Consider the following 18284-nt stretch of genomic DNA (forward strand, 5'->3'; position numbering starts at 1 on the left):
TTATGAGCTCCGATCGTCTAACCTTTCTTAAAGGGACAAAGACAGAAGATTTCTTTTTTTCCACAGTGGTTTCGACCTACATGGATCCCACACACAGTTTGGCTCAGCCTTGCGTCAGTATTTGACTTTGGCGCGCTAGAAGCTGCCAATGCATCAGCTCCTGCTGATCTGGGGGCAGAAGGAAGCCACAAACTCTTATTTCTCCAGACTGATGCACGCTCCGTGTGCGCCGGGTCTCCACTGATGCTTTCATGTGCAGCACACATCCCTCAGGTGCAAACTCTCAAATTGGCCCGACCATCGCACCCCTCGCACACCCACGCGCGTCTTCACTCTCTCTTTATCGGCTGTGATTCAACACACTCCCTCCGCTCTCTTTCTGCCCCCTCTGCCCCCTTTCATCTCCCCCTCTTTCTGATGCCCTGCCACTGTGCCAGCGAGGGGAAGGAGGAGAAAGGAGAAATGAATCTGGGTCACAAGAGGCCATGCATCTCAAGTCGCCACTCTTGCCACAATACTAAAAATAATAAATAAATACAAGGAAAAGGAAATTGATCTGCGGCCCGCCAGCACTCCCGTTCCCTTCTGCCTCCAGTCTTGATGGAGGGATGGACAGACAGTCAAACTGACACACACACACACACACACACACACACACACACACACACACACACACACACACACACACACACACACACACACTTCCAGAGCGGCTGAGTCAGTCCATAAAAGCAGTGTTCATCCAACCTCCTGGACCCTGCATCCTTTTAGGAAGTGGCAGGGCGCCCACACGCTGGTTTCTTCCCCCAGATCTCCACCCGATGAGGATGGTCACAGTAAGGCCATCGCTTTCAGTTTCAGACACAGGTGTAAAAGGAATCCACTGAAGGCTTTAAACTCGAGGGCACCCTTTCAGCACTTAGTCCTTCAGATTTAAACTATTTATTCATCCCCAATCAAAAGTTGTTCTGAAAAGCAAATCACATCTATGCCAAAACGTTTTTACTGGCTTTCCTGTCAGATTGTATAATAATAATAATAATAATAATAATAATAATAATAATAATAATAATAAACAATTCTTCCTAAAATCTTTATTCCACACCTGGGAAGGTCAAAAGAAAACACCTAGTGAAGTAAGACTGGAGAGGAAAAGGGACCTAAAGGATGTGTAGAGTCAAGGCAGCTGAACGGGCGATAAATAAGGCGTTTAGCAAATCTGAGGCAGCCGACAGCCCGACAGAAAGAGTGAGAGGCTGAGAGAGGGAGAGAGGGAGTGAGGGAGTGAGGGAGAGAGGGAGAGACGGAGAGACGGAGAGAGTTTCAGCAGCTGGGCTGCAGGAAAGAAAATCGAATCATTTTCTCATTACTTTACTTCCTCCATTTGTTGGGCTAACTTGAGGAGAACAGATTGTGTTGTTCGATCGCTCCAGACGAGTCCGAGTGTAGTCTGACCGACGCACTTCATCAAGTGGAATGACTCAGATTAACGCCGGTCACGGGCATGCCGGCGCTGAAAATACCAAAGAAAAAGGTGGCAAAATTGTGCATTGATGAACTTAAAGGCTCGGTGTGAATACACATACAGAGCTGCTGTGGCAGTAAATGAAATAAAATCTACTGATTACACACAGGCTGCCTGCCACTGGCACACCCAATGGAAAACACTCTGAGGAGGCCTCAGTCGAAGCTGCCTGTGAAGCGCCGCGCTACTACTATGCCCCGCATGTCTCTCCCTTCCTCATCAGCGGCCGCCTGAGTCCATTAGCGCTGAGGTGTGGGGTCAGCCGTGTGACCGTGGAATGGCTGGACTCCTCTGCTCCTCGCTGAGGGGGTCAGCGGCTCTGCAGTCCTTCACGGCTAATGACCGTTTCTGGGACGGAAGAGACACATGCGGACGCGCACGCACACACACACACGCACACACACACGCACACACGGAGGAGGCAGGAGCTTGTTTATCTTTGGGGACACCTCGGAAGCATATGCAGGCGCACACATCTCATTACCAGGCACAGAAATCTATGGTCCCTTCATCATGGCGACACCGGGCACTCAGGGGAAGGAGGAACACATGCACGCACGGCAGCGCGCACGTGGAACAGAAGCAGCGAAGAGGATCATGAGGAGCATAGAAACATTCAGTCACACTTTCTCTTATCATTATCATTATTATTATTATTATCATTACTTCTTATTATTATTGTTTCTCACTTTGATGAATTTTGCTCATTTAAAAAAAAGTCAATAATTCCCCTGAGCTGCAGATTTTCACCATCAGGCTGTTCAATTTCATTGCTGCCGGTGATGATTAACACAATAAACATAACAGGAAGTCGCGGGAAGGCAGGAAATGGAAAAATAAAGAACAACAGAGATCAGTCGTCCCATCTGAGAAAAAAAAACTAAACCAAAAAAATAACAATTGCTTTGTTTGTTTTTAATTTTCAACAGCTGAACATCAGTAAACTGAAGCGCGAGGCGTTTCGCCTTCAATCGAACACAGTGCGGGTTGCACGAGAAAAACATACATGCGTTTTGGTTGTACGGCAGGCGGTGCCGCAGCGGAGGGAGGACAGAGCGTCTTTTCTTCAGCACACCTACAGTTTAAGCTGCTATTGAGCCTGGCAAACAGCCCTATTTATCAGTTTAATCAATGCTTTTTCAAATGTGTGCCGCGTCCGAGGCATGCGAGGCATTGATTTCAGGCTGTTGTGGATAAGATGCGGCGAAGCTCGGGGCGCCATTGTCAAAGAGGCACGACACCGAACCCGTTTCCACCCACCAGGTCTCCGCACCTCACAGGACACAGCTGCGAACGTCCAGCTTGACGTCCTCAGCACAACTATTTGATTAAAAAGGGATGGACGAGATGAGAGAGCGAGTGAGGGGCTGCAACGATAGCAGGTTGGTGGAACGTAGAACGCGTGGGCAGCAGGTTAAACTATTGAAATGCAAAGTGAAAACACGTGCACGCAATTAGACGACGACGACGACGACGGCGGCAGCGATGAAGCACAAAAGGAATTCACACTGAAACACCAAGAAAATGACAAACACGAGCAGCGGCGCAGGCAGCACGGGAAAATAGACCAAGTCGCGAATCTATGACAGAGATCTCCGAGGAGATTCCCGCGACGGAAAAAAAATATGCATAATGAAAGACGGCACTACATCACAAAAGGAGAGCGGCACCATGACGCGCAGAAAAAGACAACGAGCGCGCGGCTGAAGAAGAGACGACGTGTCAGCGTCGTGTTTCTCCCATGTAGGGGCGCAGAAAATCATCTTTAGGTACCACACAACCCACATCATCTCCTCTTTACTGCCACTTAGGGAAACACGCGAGCGGCGCACGCCGACAACCCACACAGTGCACGCACACACACACACACACACACACACACACACACACACACACACACACACACACACACACACACACACACACACACACACACACACACAGCCATCCTGTTATAGATTTAGGGGCGCAATTAAAAGAAACATGAGCACGAGCACGTGATTAAAGATTTATCTGCCTGAGGGCCCCGGCAGCCCCTTTCTCACACACACACACACACACACACACACACACACACACACACACACACACACACACACACACACACACACACACACACACACACACACACACACACACACACACACTGACCATGTGGGGATGTGCGAATCGCAGCACAGTGACTTCTGGAAAAAACAACATCCAGTCTGCACGAAACAAAGCCTAAGGCGTGACTGCCAACCTCAACTTGCCACCACAGAGTGCCACTCCTCACCTTTACTTAGAGCGCGGTCGCTAAAACTTAAAGATAAAGATAATGAGGCAGATTGAAAGGTCTGCACTCTTTCCGTTGATTCTAAACATGTTGTGAATCAACGGAATCATCTTGTGTGATTTTCTAAGTGAAAGTGTGCAACTGTTGAGGTCAATTAGCTGCGAGTCTCGTCCTCTGAAACACATCCGCCCATTGAGCCCGTGGTGTGCCGGTGCGCACGTGATGAATTAAGGTCAGCGGCACGCAATCGGCACAGGCACGCAAAAGTACACGTACGACTCCGTATAATCATCATTTACCGACAGCGGGTGTTAAACAAGGGGAGCGTCGGAGAATTAAGAAACTCGACCAAGACAGACGACTGATGAAAGTGGTCATTAGCCTAGCGGCGTGTTGTGATTACGCCGTGTGTCGAGTGAGATCAGCCGTGACTGTCACTGGCCAACAAAAGCATCAGTCCATTAGTATTTTTCTAAACAAGTGCCAGTTGCAGAGTTGGTGCTGCCAAAGTGATTAAAGAGACAAAACAAATTGTTCCTAAATTGTTTATGGATTAAAAAAAAAAAAAAAAAAAGTCAGAGTCCAGCTCTACCAGAAGTTACGTACTTCTGTAAGCGTGAAGAAAAGCCATAGGGTACCAGCTAGCATTTCTGCACCTGCTTGGCCGGGTTCCAAGCGAGCCCAGTCAAGACGAAAACCTTACGTTCTACAGAACAAGAGCGACTCCTTCACGAAAACAAACCAACCTTGGACTCAGTACAGTAGACGAGGAAAAGTGGCTGGCAAATCTCTTCACTTCAACTCCTTCAACGGCCAATTGCAACAGATCACGATGGTGAGCGAGGTCGTAGCCGTCCAGCCTTTGTCCTCACCCTGAACCCTGAACCTCAAGATGCACTCCGTTCTCATGGATAATCGGATGGATTTCAAACTTTCTAGTCCCCAGTTATTGTCAACACTTAATTCATCCCTCTTCCGGCCACGCTAAGCACCAATCAGTCCTATCCGTCAGTCTTACTCAACTTCCTCCGCCCTGTCTCGCTCCATTTCATCTTCCATAATTACTCGCACACCCCAAATCCTGCCCAACAACCTCAACTTTTGACTTTGGCAAGGTGCGACAATCTGTTTGACACACACACAGGTTGACTTGCCACGAGCACGCCGCAAGGAAAACATTCTGAAGCCGTTTGAAGTTTGCCGGGATTTAATCGCGTTTGCCTGCGCTGACACGCAGTTGCGCAATCAATATTAATTCCGTTTGGAAAATTCCTCGAAGGTGGAATCCAGTTTCATTGTCGGCGTCCAAACTGGATTATGGGTAAACAGAGTTTGTGCCTTCTTTGACGGGACGAGATTGTGTCACATTTGAATATTCATGAATTCCGCGGGAAGCCAGAAGTGACTGAAGCTAATGAGGCAAACTGTGAGTGATTGTAGGATGCGACATGACTTCTATTCGAAGTAGCGAAGCTTAACAGAGAGAAATATGAGCAAGAAGGACCTGAGGCAGATTTTGAGAGTCGCCCAGAAACAAACTTTTGCTCGTGTTCACTCCAGTTTTTGCGTGAAAACAGACAAGTGTCATCATCATACGGCACCTCTTCTGTCGCACTCAAGTTCAGTTGGTGCGGCTCTGGCGCCTTCGCACGTCTCACACGCAAAAGATTTCTTTTGTCCGGTGGGAATGAATCCGCAAAACTGGCTGCACGCTTTGACGAGCAGCTCGCGCTCACCTGCCAGGTACAGCCAACATTTTCTGTGAGAGGAAAAGCTCTCCTATTGCAAGTCAACACATTGCAACAAAAAAAATAAATGAACAAATGAAGAACAATCTCGATGATGTCACACGTAGGATCGTTCATAGTGATGCCACTACAGAGGAAAACGAAGGACAAATGCGACCGTGTCTGGGGTCGGGGGGGTGGATGAAGCCACCTGAGACCTGAGAGCATCACAGCCACTGCAGCACGACCACGGGCCAATTACATCTTACTACCGCCGACTGTCACAACTGGGTCAATGGGGCTTCGCTGCAGAGTGGAGTAATGCGTGCGTGTTGTGGAGGGGCCTGCTTCACACATGTGCCACTATTAAATAATAAAAATTCCGCCAGCTGCATTCGCATTTGTTTGAAGGTTCGGACGAAAAGAGAAAAAACTGAACAAAACTGAGGACCTGCATTATGTTCCCCATTAGTTTTTTTTCTCCTTTATTTCTTTGAAAGATGTTAAATATTGAATTGGCCCGGTGGGAAATTCTCTGAATCTTGTTTCGTTTTTTTTTTTTACTATTTTTTTTTACTTTTACTATTCCAAATGCACTCTGGCCAGATTTCTCTTGCAAAAAAAAATGCAGAAATTAATTTTGCCTCTCTGGTGCATCAAAATAGGAAGGTTCTTGGGGTTTGTCAGGAGGATGTTTTCGTTTTCTTTTCGCTACGTTTTGGATTTTCTTTTTTATATATTTATCTCTGAAGGGATTTAGCGGTGGTTGCACCTGAGGACAGCAGGCATTGGAGAGTGGAAAGGAATGGCCAGCAGGGCATAAAAAGCCACATGTGGGTCGTTGCAGCAAGGGATTTTAGCTAAAGAACAAACTTCAGTCACTATTTGCTTGCTGCAGGAATACACCTCTGTCTCCAGCCTGGCAAAAACACTGCTGGTGATATTAGCTCCACCATCAGGGTTAGATAAAAAACCACCCATACAATGAGTAAAAAGATTTGTCTGGTGCACATAAGCTTTAAATGTGAACGTGCATTATTTCCCTAATGTCGCTAATGAAAATTCCAAAGCTTGTTCAGAGAAATTGTGGGAATTCACAGTGCAAGTATAAAATCAATAGTGTTTGCAGGAGCCACACATAGGGAGCTTGATGGGGAAAAAAAAGAAAAAAGAGAGGGAAAAAAGCAGAGAAGGGAGGGAAAAAAAAACACTTCTGGACAAAGAGGGTTATTCTGTTCCGGGAGTATCAAAGAAAAGGTCACGGCATTCATCCTTTATCATGCTACTGCAGCCAGCAGGAAGATGATGTTAACGTGCATGCATTTGTGTATGAGAGGGATGAAAAAAGAGAAACTAGCAGGGAGAACTGGCTCAGTCAAACGGGGAGGTAGACGGCACTGCAGCCAATGCACGATAGGTCCTCCATGTCTGTGGGTCTGTTTACCTGCAGCTATATGCAGGACTCGCTAAGAAGAAATATGTAATCTCTACACACGCACATGCTACTGTATCACAACCCAGGACCCAGTTTGGCCCACGGTGATCAAGGGGAAGTGGAAAGTGGTTCCAAATGATTGTTTGTCCAAAGTCTCCTTCAGTGTTTGGCATCAACACTATTGTTTACCTGCTCCCTTGTCCCAAGGTTGCTGGTTAGCATTACAGTCTCTTTGTTGGATTGAATAAGTCAATGTTATTTCTGCATGAAGCAAAAAAAAAAAATCAAATTAAACGGTCCAGCAAGAGACAAACTCCACACGTTGGACCCACAAATGTTGCACTTTAGGTCCATTTTTAAATTTGATTCCAAGGTTAAAGATCCTTAATGAAAATGATCTTCGACCAAAGTTGAAGGCAGTTTCGAGGACGCACCGTGTCAAACCACACACACAAGTTTGCAAGCGCGACAGCGAGCGCCGTCCTTACATAAATGTGTTGTGAACGCACGACAGAAAGGAGGAAATGCACACAACAGACAGAGGCCTTGAAAGAATCAAAGATGGAGAGAATGAAGAGAGTAGAAGGACGATGATATACGATGGGAAAAAACATCCACTTCACTCCTTCGCTTCCTCACTACCAAAAAAAAAAAAAAAAGAAAACAGTCCCACCCTGCTTCGTGACTGTTCTCATCCCAACGATCTTTAAATCTTTTAGCCGTGATTTCAAAGTTGTGCAGGGCCGCCACCGTCCCTGATCTCTTCACGTTGTTTCTGCACGTCAATACCATCCTGTGGGACCTCTGTGGCAACTGGAGCGCCTCAGCTTTGTTTAGATGCATTTCTTTCACGTCAAAAAATAAAATAATGAATCCGCATCTGTTAAAAAAAACAAAAAAACAACAACACACATTTCAACAGGAGCCTTTGAGGATCACAGAGGGAAAAAGTGTTTTACATTTTCCTCCTTCCCTCCTGCTGTCAAAATGCTGGGAAGATAATAAAGAAGGACTTTCATTTGTGCTATAGGCATTGAGTGTGACACTTCCTTTCCTCCTCTGTTAACTGTAAAGTGCTTCGAAACCCTGTACTGGAACCCACACGACCATTACATTGACACGGTGCTGTTGTTGTCACAGTAAAGCAGGTGAAAGCGCTACACAGGCTTTGTGAAAACTTCTCCAAACATAAGCCGAGCGTCCAAGCGTGCCAGTGAGTGTGTGTGTGTGTGTGTGTTTGCCTGTGTGTGATAACCGGTATTACAGAGCACCGGCTATATCATCAAAGGGTGACTCCGCCCCTCCTCACCCCTCCCGCCACCTCGCCATCCTGCAGAGAATGACAAGCGAAATCCCCTCGAGGTACAAAAAAGGCCCATTTGTGTGCTTAGCTAACAAGGCCTGTGCATGGAAGCAATCGGTTATATACCAGTTTGTGGATGCGTGGGCGCGTGCGTGCGAGTGCGCGCCTTGTTTGATGTACGTAAACAGTTCCTTTGAGAAACGGATATGGCCAAGACAACAGAGAGGACGGTGAGACAGAAGTGGGGGGGGGGGGGTTAAGTTGAGCATTTCATGGTAGTGCAGATTAAAGGAAAAGATACAACAATAATAGAATTGAATAATGAATTCAATACATATGATGAAAATGAATAAGGTCATGTAATCAATCCATCCAAATTAGGCTGAAGATCTGAGCAGCGTGAATTTATTCTGGTAGCTTGTCGCAAAACGGAATGGAATACTGTGTACAGGTGAACTAGTTAAGGATACAGACACTAAATGACTCTACTAACATTTGCAGCAGTAAATAAGACAATAACACGTTTAAAAAAAAAAGCCTGCGATAGCTTGTCCCAGTTTTTCAAATGTTGGAAATGGTTTTTGGTATTTGATATTTTTTAGCATTTAAAATGTTATTTGAGAGACGGGAGCTACCGTAATTGTTGTTGCTGCTGACATTAGCCACATTAGCCCCAATGATTCAGCATTTCAAACTGCATTATACCGTTTAGTGGAGCAGTTGCTGTGGGTTTTTTTTCCATTTCAGAATTGAAAAAGCTGCAATCAGCTGTTTTGGAAGGCCTGTGTCACCACTTAGACAAGCTGGAAATCCTGCAGACCCTCTTCTACTTCTGCTTTGGCTAGCCCTCAGAATTTATTATGATCGTTGGGAGATTGCATCTCTTTTCTTGAGAAACAAACAACAATCAAGACATTCAGCTGCTGGCGAGAAATGTCAAGACTGCAACTCTTAACTCGGAAAAACAAACATCCCACAAAAACAAATTTCCCACACAGAGGAAAAGCTGCTCTCCTCACCCAGCGATCGAGATGGAGAGGTCGGCTCTTTGCAAAAACTTCCGCCCGATTCTGATTTCCTTTTAATTCTCGGCAATGAAAGCGTCTCTGGCGAGTGAAGGCCGCAACATCCGAATACAAAAGCAAGTGATGCAACCCACAGGAAAGACGACGGGGCTTCAAACGGAAGTGAAATTGAGGTAAACACCATCCAGGATGAGAAGTCGAGGCTCAAACTCTCTTCCCTCCCCCTCACCAAAACTTCGAAAACTCTCCGGCACGCGGCGCTCAGGCGGCCCTATCTCGCTGTCAAGCGCGGGCAGGCTGGTATTAGCCGCCATGTTTTATTCATCGGCGGCCGTCGTTTGGTGCGCCGCTCCGCGCGCCAGCCGGCAGAGCGCAAGGTGAAAAACAGGATTACAGCGAATGTAAATAATAAAATGGAGGCACATGAAGATATATTCGCTTAATCTGAGCCGGGGATTAATGCCATGATACCCTGTCAGACACGGCTGGGCTGGGGGAGGAGGGGGTGGAGGGAGGATGGAGAGGGGGGGTTGGGGAGGTAGGATAACAACAGCTTGACACAACAACACGGGCAAAGAGAGACACGCAAGAATGTGCGTCTTAAATGGCATGCAGTGGGTAAGGAGGAATCACACTGGCATTATCGCACTTTGACTTTGAACAATAAGTGACTTTGCAGCCGGGCAGGCAAAACAAGACGGAGTAATCTGCGCAAGAAGAACCAGCTTATTCCGGCACAAAAGACTGAGGAGGGGAAGGGGTGTGGGGGGGAGGGGGGGAGTGTGGGGGTTGGGGGGGCAATGACAACACGGGAGAAGAATTAACAAAACACCAAAACGCGGACGGAACAACAAAGACTTTCTCTCTTCAAACTGCCCCCAAAACTTTGCTGAAGCAAATAAGAGCGCAGTGGATTGCATTTCAATTGAGTCACCGCGACTTCAACGAGGTTCAATTCCTTGTTAATGCAAATTGCTAATAATTGCATATGGGCTTGTGGGAGCGGAGTAGTGAAGGCGACGCGGAGAAGGAGGGATTCAAAACGCGGTGAAGGACGAGCCGGTCGGAGGATTTCACAAACTGCTGCGGTATTCCCGACATCGCAGCAGCAGCAACCTGGGGTTTGCAGAGAGCAGCGTCCACCCAGTGAGCGGCGGCCGCGTGTTGGGAAAATGCCACGTTGATGTCAGGGGGTCAGAGGTCAGACCGGTTGGAAGTCAACGGCGACTCAAACAAACGACCGCTGGTTCCGGGCCCAAGGTCGGCGCAGCAGCATCTCTGAACGCAACGTCCACGCGGCCACTTTATTAGGCACCTCGGCGCTCACTGTCACTGTCGGGTTGCCAAACTCTACAGAAACCCACTTGACCATTTGCACGACACCTAAATACACACACAAAGTCCCGCAACGGCAGCAGAGTGAAAAAAAGAAAAGAAGAAAAAAGCGAGCTGGTATATTGGTGAAGCTTTTAAAGGGAAGCGGTTTTCTTCATAAATGGGTTTTCATCATCATCGTTGGTATAAGAAAAAAAAAAAAAGGAAGGAGTGAGTGGAGGTGGACAAAGGCAGTGCAGAGAGAGAGAGAGAGAAGGGGGGAGGAATCCGCGCACGGCTTCTCACAAAGAGAAAAAGAAATGCATCTCCGGGCGGAGGCAAACTCACTCCATCTTTTTATCTTTACTGTCGGAAACACACACACTCGGCGCGCACACACACACACACGCACGCGCACACACACACACGCACGCACACGCGCACACACACACTTCTGGAGGTGCAGATTCTCTCCCACTGAGACACAGTTTAATTGGATTAGAACTATGTAGATGGACAGTGCAGGGCTCATTTTCCTTCACACACACACACACACACACACACACACACACACACACACACACACACACACACACACACACACACACACACACACACACACACACACACACACACACACACACACACACACACGTCTGTTTCCTCCTCATGGACCGGCAAACTTTTTTCTCTCCCGAACACAAAGGCAGGCTGGAATTTTCCAGCGAAAGGCAGCGAAGATCAACGGACGGCGTCAGAAGACAGACGGCAACGACGGGAAGGAAGACGGATCGACAGCTTCTGACCACATCCGAAAAAGGAAATACTGGAGAAAAAGCCTTGAGGTAGCGCCTAAAATTCCCCCGTTGCTTGCTTCCTTCTGGCGCCGCCACCAACATCCAGTCGAGCGGGTTTTGGACGTGATACCTTGTGTGACAAAGGCGGATCACCTGAGCCAGAACGGAACAAAGTGCACCGTCTCCGTTTGTCCGTTTCTCACTCTGGACAAGCGGAAGCCTCCTCAGGAGAAACCGTCCCTTTCGACTGACTGCCGGGTCTCACGTATCGTTGGTGTGCGTGAGCTTTTATTTTTCACTCTGACGCCCGGCGATCAGAGCTGACAGACGTGGAATGCGGGTCATTTTCTCCTGGCGGGGCTGCCAGACAGAGCCAAGCACTGTCGATACTTTGCCACGGGAAAATAAACGTCAACGTTGTGATTTCTTTGAGAAACAGCAACCGGATGAGTCAACGCAAAACAACCGGTCCAGTCCTTCATTTTTGCAATGTCATGCACTCGTTTGAAAAAAAGACAACAAACAAACACACACACAAGCAGACAGCCGGAATCACACACACAGGCCCCTAAACACAACTCGGGTTCAGGCTCGGAAACGCATGTACGGCCACTCAGAGACACACACAGTGTGTGTCCGTTTGTGCTTTTGTGTGAGTGTTTCAGTCACATTGGGTGACTGTACAGAGAGGCTCTCTCGTGTGTGTGTGCGTGTGTGTGTGTGTGTGTGCGTGCTGTCGCAAGCAGAGCAGCTCCCTTATTAGTTTGTTCCAGCGTGTTCCGCCACTGCTCATCGGCGTGCGTGCGTGCGTGCGTGCGTGCGTATGTGTGCACGTAATTGATTAAGCCAGCGGTGCCTTTGACCTCATGGTCCCATTAAAAGTGCAGGTCCAGCTGTGCGGCGGTGACAGAGTGTGCATGGCGGCGCGTCAGCAGGTGACCGAAATGTGTTTTTTTTTTCCGCAAGCTGTTTGGGATAATGCCTTTTATGCCTGAGGTGCTCCTCTGTGTGTGTGTGTGTGTGTGTGTGTGTGTGTGTGTGTGTGTGCGCGCGAGTGGGGGCCAGGCCCACACAGAGCAGTGGCGTGAAATGTGTTGTGATGTGTCCTCTATGGGAAGCTGGTCTCAGGCCGCGGAGGAGACGCTCCCCTCCTCAGACCTGCACACACTCATTGTCCTGCGGTGAGACACACACACACACACACACACACACACACACACACACACACACACACACACACACACACACACACACACACACACACACACACAGGGCTTTCTTCCCACCCTTGTGTGTTATTATTCTTTCCCCCTTCTAACTCCGGGTGAGCGAGGTGTCATTACCAGGGCAGCGAGCGAACCCTTATTTCTACTTTCGGGCTTTATTGAATTGCTCGGGGGGGGGGGCAAAAAGGTTCAAAGTCTCGCATATTTTTTTTACGCCGCCGACAATACAGTAACACAGCCAACGCGGCACAGAGACTCGCAGCCTGCGGCGATCTCTCTCTCGCCCCCGGAAGCCACGGCCAAGTTCGGAAGCGAGACGATTCCGAGCGAAGGCACAATGGATTAGGAGTGTTTAAAGCCAGTCAAATCTGTTGCCGTCGAAATGATAAGCCGCCGCCCGCCCCCCCCCCTTCCCCCGTACGTTTCACTGACAAAAATATAGGTCACGTCGAGCCGCGCAGAGGTGGAACGATGCCATGCGATGCATGCATACATCATATAGGGCAGGATTGCGATATTCCCCACAAAGAAGGCGCATGTACACACACACACACACAAAAAACACCACCACCACCACCACTTTACCGTCTCCCAGGGCAACAAGAGCGAAATCTATCAAGAGGCAGGTTGAGAGCGAGGCAGAGGGGAGGAGAGGAGTAGGAGGAAGAAGGAGGAAAAGAAGACGAGGGGGGGAATGAAAGAGTGAAGCCACGAAGCTCCGAGGACGACGACGACCAAAGAGTCTCATTCTCATGCAGATGCCAGAGGACGTATGGAGGCTATAGGGTGGTGTGGGGGGGGGGGGGAGGGAAGAGATGAGAGCTCGCTTCAAAGGGTTGTTCCCGCGCGGCGAGAACTCTTGTAGCTGCCACCTGTTTTACACGGGATCAGCCACCGTTCCGCTGACGCGGGGCGGAGCGCTTTTTTTGAGTCGGAGCGAAAAATCCCTCGAGGACGATTAGGCGGAGAAAACAAACGGATCGAACTCAGGGCGGCGAGTCGGAGCAAACGGCGGAGGTGCGTCGGAGAGACACCGTTGGTTGGAATTCCGGGCTAAAAGGGGAAAAGTCGAAGAACTTTTTCACCTCAGCGGTGATTGGAAGTTCTCAGGAGTCTGTGTGCACCAGGAAGCCATTCTGACTGGGTGGGGGAAGGCGGTGGTGGGGGTGGGGGGCACGGAACGTAAATGCGTTCGGATCGGCGTTCAGAACTAAGTAGGCCACAGCGACGGCGGCCGCGCGAGTGTTTTTATGTAAGATGAAGCAGGTAGCGGAGGAGCACCGAGGAAAACGGAGAGACGCGACGCAATTCACTCGGCGGCGGCGCCGCCTCCGCTGGCTTCGCCCCTGCTCGCGGCCTCCTTTCCGGCTTTTTTTCACACGGCGTGACGCGTTAACTTTGTGGGTGTTTCCTCTCTCAGGGCCACTCTTTCATTTACACCTTCCGTTTCAGCCCCTTCTGTCATAAAAAGAAAACAACCCTGCACCTGTTTGTTCCTCCTGATCGAATTCAACCCATTCTCACTCCTCGCCTCCTTCCGCTGAGCTTGGCGGGGTGGTGGGGGGGGTACTGTTTTTATTTTTTGGAGGAAGGGGGCACGGTGGCAGCGCTGGCGTCTGCTCGCACCGCTGGCCCACCGCCAGAACCTGAGCATCTCTCCGGCAACCAGAGTCACGCTGCTGGATTTATCTCCGACCAACCTGTCAGCTGATGCTCTTTGTGGGCGGAAGACGAGTGGGCGCAGCCTCGTTGGCGCTCGCTCGCACTGCCAAAATGCCCATTGGAGATTTAAAAATGGAGGGCGGGGGAAGGGGGGAGGGGGGAAGGGTGCGGCAGAAGCCATTTAGCGGGGCGCTAAGGCGGCGGCGAGGAGGAGGTGAGGGCGGCTTTGAAGGAAGGCGCGGCAAACTTTTGAGGAGCGGCAAAGGAGCGGAGAAAAGCGGGGAAGGTGAGCAGAGAGGTGAAGGCAGAGACTCAGCGGGGGGGGAAGAGACGGAGGGAGTGACAGAGGAAGCCTGGAGGGAAGCGGAACGACGGGAATATCAGAGAGGAATCTCTGGGCAAAAGATGCACGGAGAGAAGAGGTAGAGAACAAGTCTGAGAGGAAGAACAGGAAGAACAAAAGAAAAGTGTTCAACGAATCATCCTGTGGCTCGGCTCAAGCACCACTTCCTCATCCTCCACTCCCAAACCAAAAATAAACCACACCTGTTACATCGCTAAAACTTAATTCCGCCTCCATCAAGCGGATGGCTCGCTAAATGTCCAATAACACCAAGCCCCCCCCCCCCCCCCCCGCGCCCCTCCCCCCTCCCTGCAGTCAATGAGACAAGCTTGTAAATGCCACGGAATTCATCTGTGGGAGGGGGAGGGGGGGAGGAGGGGAGGTGCGGAACTCCCGGAGATACGCCGCCGTCGCGGCGAGCACGCGAGAGATGAGAGAGTCGTCGCTTTTCCCGCCGCGCCTGCGACCAAGATAAGCAATGAATCAATTGGCCGCTAATGCTGCCGTTCAAGCAATTAGCAGCCGTGACAAATTCATAAGCGGTGATTACTCGGCTGGTTGTCCGTGCAATTTGCAGAACGGGAAGGGAGGCAGTCAAAGTGAAAAAAGAAAAAAAGAGGGGGGGGGCAGGGGGGGGGGGCCAACCTCAGGTCCCCCTGAACGACTCAACGCAACACTCGGTTGCCTGATGACGCATTTCAAAACGTGAAACTTCAGCTCAAGCCGAGCCAAGCGAGAACCAGGAGGCAGCGATCAATTTGCGAGCGGTTACATCTCGGGGCCACCGGCGGTATTTGCATTAGACGAGACGTCGCGAGTCCTTGAAGCCCATCGCGAATCACAAGATCGACTGTTTCCTGCCTTCAAACTTGCTTTATCTCCACGAGGAGATATGAGAGACGACGATAGCGCTTCTGAAACCATTCTTGTGACGGAGGCTCGCGTGATGGGGGAAATAAAATTAATAAAGGGGGGGTGGGGGGGGGGTTAAAATTCCAGCGGCCACGTGACCTTATCCACAATCAGCAGTTTTCTGCCTCGTACAGGCGATAAAACCAAAAGCAGGAGATTGCACAGGGGCCCCGAGCAACAACCGATAAGGAGCTTATATGAAGTGTAACTTAATTTATTCAAAAGTAACAATATGGATTTAATCAGCTATCCGCGGCGTGTGCCGTCATCCAGTTGTGTTTCAAGCCTATAAACATCAAATGCAAGATCGCAAGTGGCAGATAATCCCGTCTAAGCATGGTCTGGCGGTGAATGTGTGTCAGCATGACAATGCATCACATGAGTGGATTTTTTTTTTTTTCTTTTTTTCTTTTTTTTTTTTTCTTTTTGCCATGCCGTGTCCCACATTAAAGAATCTCCACACGGGAGCCGTTGTGCAGCAACTAAAGGGCTCCATCAGCTTAGATTTGAAAGAGCCGACAGAGAGATAGAATGACAATAACAATCCACGTGGAAAGACCGGAGGGCCACTTACGGCAGGTCTCCTCGTCGCTGTTGTCAGAGCAATCGTCGTCGTCATCGCATCTCCACAGGGTCGGGATGCAGCGTCCGTTCTTGCACTGAAACTGCCCGGCTTCACACTCTGACTCCGTATGAGTTCCTGCGTTCGGTGAAAGGTGGGACAGGCAGGTTGACAAAGAGAAGTGCGGAAAGGCAGGTTGACAATCTCACACAACAAAATCAAACCGGACCGCCGGCGGTAGAAACAACAGGAACGACAACAAGTAGCTGTTTTGGAAAGAGTCAAAAGGACATTTTTAAAAAGGTCACACAGTCCAAGAAAGGGACTCTGCAAACTGTTTTAACAAGGCTTCCAAAATGTCATCTCATTTGCACATCTCATAGATGCCTTTGACATCCTATAAAGAAATTCATTTGAAGTTACAAACAGCTGCCAGGGAGCCATAACAACACTTGGCGGTCTCCCACTGCTGACTGCCTTTGCCTTGAACCCATCAAGCACAGTTTACACTTTCCTTTCTTCGAGTCACATGCTTATGTGGTTGCTGTTGTTGCTGTCGTTGTTGTTGTTGTTTATGTGTCCCCTTCTTTCCTGCTCCACTTGCGTCAAGATTTGGTGCAAAACGGCGTTCGACTAGCAGCACCGTCCCGCTGACACAGATCTGTTCCAAATCTAGATCCAGATCTGCCCGAGCGGTTTTTGGGGTTGGTTTTTTCTTCTTTTTTTTTTTTGCTCGGCTGTCACAACAAAACACCGAGCGGCGCACCGTCAGCTCAACCTCCCGTCTCCGTAAGCGTCAACCTGCTGCCTTTCATTCTTTCTTTCTTCCTTTTTTTTTTTGAAACACACGTGCTGCTCTTTAAGGATCTCTCTCCAATCCTCGCATTGTCACCCCGAGTCACCCGCGGTCGCGTTTACGGACGTGCGCCGAATCCGCGGTGCCGAGGTATCGAGCACCATCCGCCGGAGAGGAGGCGATTGTAACACGGCAGCAATCCGCGGTTTTTTGTTTTTTTTTAACCCCCCCCCCCCCCCTCAAGACAAAGTGCCACCTTACCTTTAGCGCAGTGGAGCTCCGTGAGTAACAAATGGAAGAGCAGGAGCTTCCCGACCTCTGTCCACATCTTCGCAACCCCCGGGGTGACGCTTGTGCACGCAGGTGAGAAGCTGGCTGTAAGGTCCCCGAACTGAGCCGCGCCGAGTATGTGTGTACGCACGCGCGCGTGTGTGTGTGTGTGTTCCACTCTCCGCGCCTCAAACTCGTGTGATGAGCCCCGGCTCTGAGCCTTCCCTCCCCTCTGTCTGCCGCTGCCTCGGCTGCGATTTGAATAAGTGACGCTTATGGGCGGGATAGAGGCTCGATGTAGTAAGCAGAGGAGGGAGGGGAGGGGAGCGGAAAGAGAAACGCCACATCAAACGGTTAAACCAAGCGGCGAGGTCGAATTTGCACACACTGCTGAGTCATTCGAATTAAGGGCGCCCTCGCGCTTTCCAAGGATCGAAACGTCTTTGTTGAAGGAATGAAGCTAAATGTTTGCCGAGGAGGCGTAACGGGGATATTCTCCACGTTTGTTCACCGGCACGAGTGCATGTTATGTCTCTGCTTCTCAGGTGCAAGTGAGGAAGTGGAGACCAGGATGGTATCGGAACACGTGGACGTTCCGACACGTTAGGATTCTGGTAGAGGTGGCAAAAGTGTTCACGTTCTCTCGTTCTGAACTTGTGTAAAAGTACAGATACTCTGGTCGAAGTAAAAGTTTCAAAGTTTAAGTATTGTTTTTTTCAAAAATTGTAATTTTGTTTTGTTTTATTCAATCAGAACCAAAATTGTAATTTGTTATGGCATTGAATTCAAGTATTGTTTGTAAATAGCTGACAAACCAATATTGACTTCAGACCCAGCAACAACTATGATGATATCTGTGATCAATATGTTATCACAAATTCCTAGCTAAGGATGAATGTTACAGATTTTAGATCAAGTGCAGAAACAGCTGAGAATTGTCTCATCTACAAAGCAGCAAGGCTTTGGCTTGGTGTCTGAACTGGTTTCCTGGATGGATTGGTGGATTGGTTTCCATGGAGGTTCACACTGAAAGATGAAAAGGGGCTGAGAAGCAATTTAAAGGCTTTCTCTTTTCTGCTAGCCAAAAACCCACACATATTGCTATGCAACCA

General features: G+C 49.2%; 1 protein-coding gene across 6 annotated transcripts in view; it reads right to left on the minus strand.

Annotated features, from left to right (window-relative positions):
- The window catches only part of lrp8 (low density lipoprotein receptor-related protein 8, apolipoprotein e receptor), a 139801-nt gene extending 122301 nt beyond the window's left edge, over positions 1 to 17500 (minus strand). For 2 of the 6 annotated variants that reach the window (XM_076045430.1, XM_076045427.1), the window contains exons 1-2: positions 17164 to 17500; positions 16119 to 16244 (exon numbers count right to left, since the gene is read on the minus strand). In XM_076045430.1, the coding sequence (XP_075901545.1) occupies positions 16119 to 16244; positions 17164 to 17230 (193 nt within the window). In that variant the 5' untranslated portion in view covers positions 17231 to 17500. The remainder of the gene's footprint in view (positions 1 to 16118; positions 16245 to 17163) is intronic. The other 4 variants (XM_076045428.1, XM_076045426.1, XM_076045431.1 and 1 more) reach the window with 3 other exon arrangements.
- Between the last annotated feature and the right edge of the window lie 784 nt (positions 17501 to 18284).

Source organism: Nelusetta ayraudi, unplaced genomic scaffold (genome assembly GCF_046127955.1).
Source record: "Nelusetta ayraudi isolate G7.1 ecotype Tasmania unplaced genomic scaffold, CSIRO-AGI_Nayr_v1 ptg000084l, whole genome shotgun sequence".
Taxonomy (NCBI): domain Eukaryota; kingdom Metazoa; phylum Chordata; class Actinopteri; order Tetraodontiformes; family Monacanthidae; genus Nelusetta; species Nelusetta ayraudi.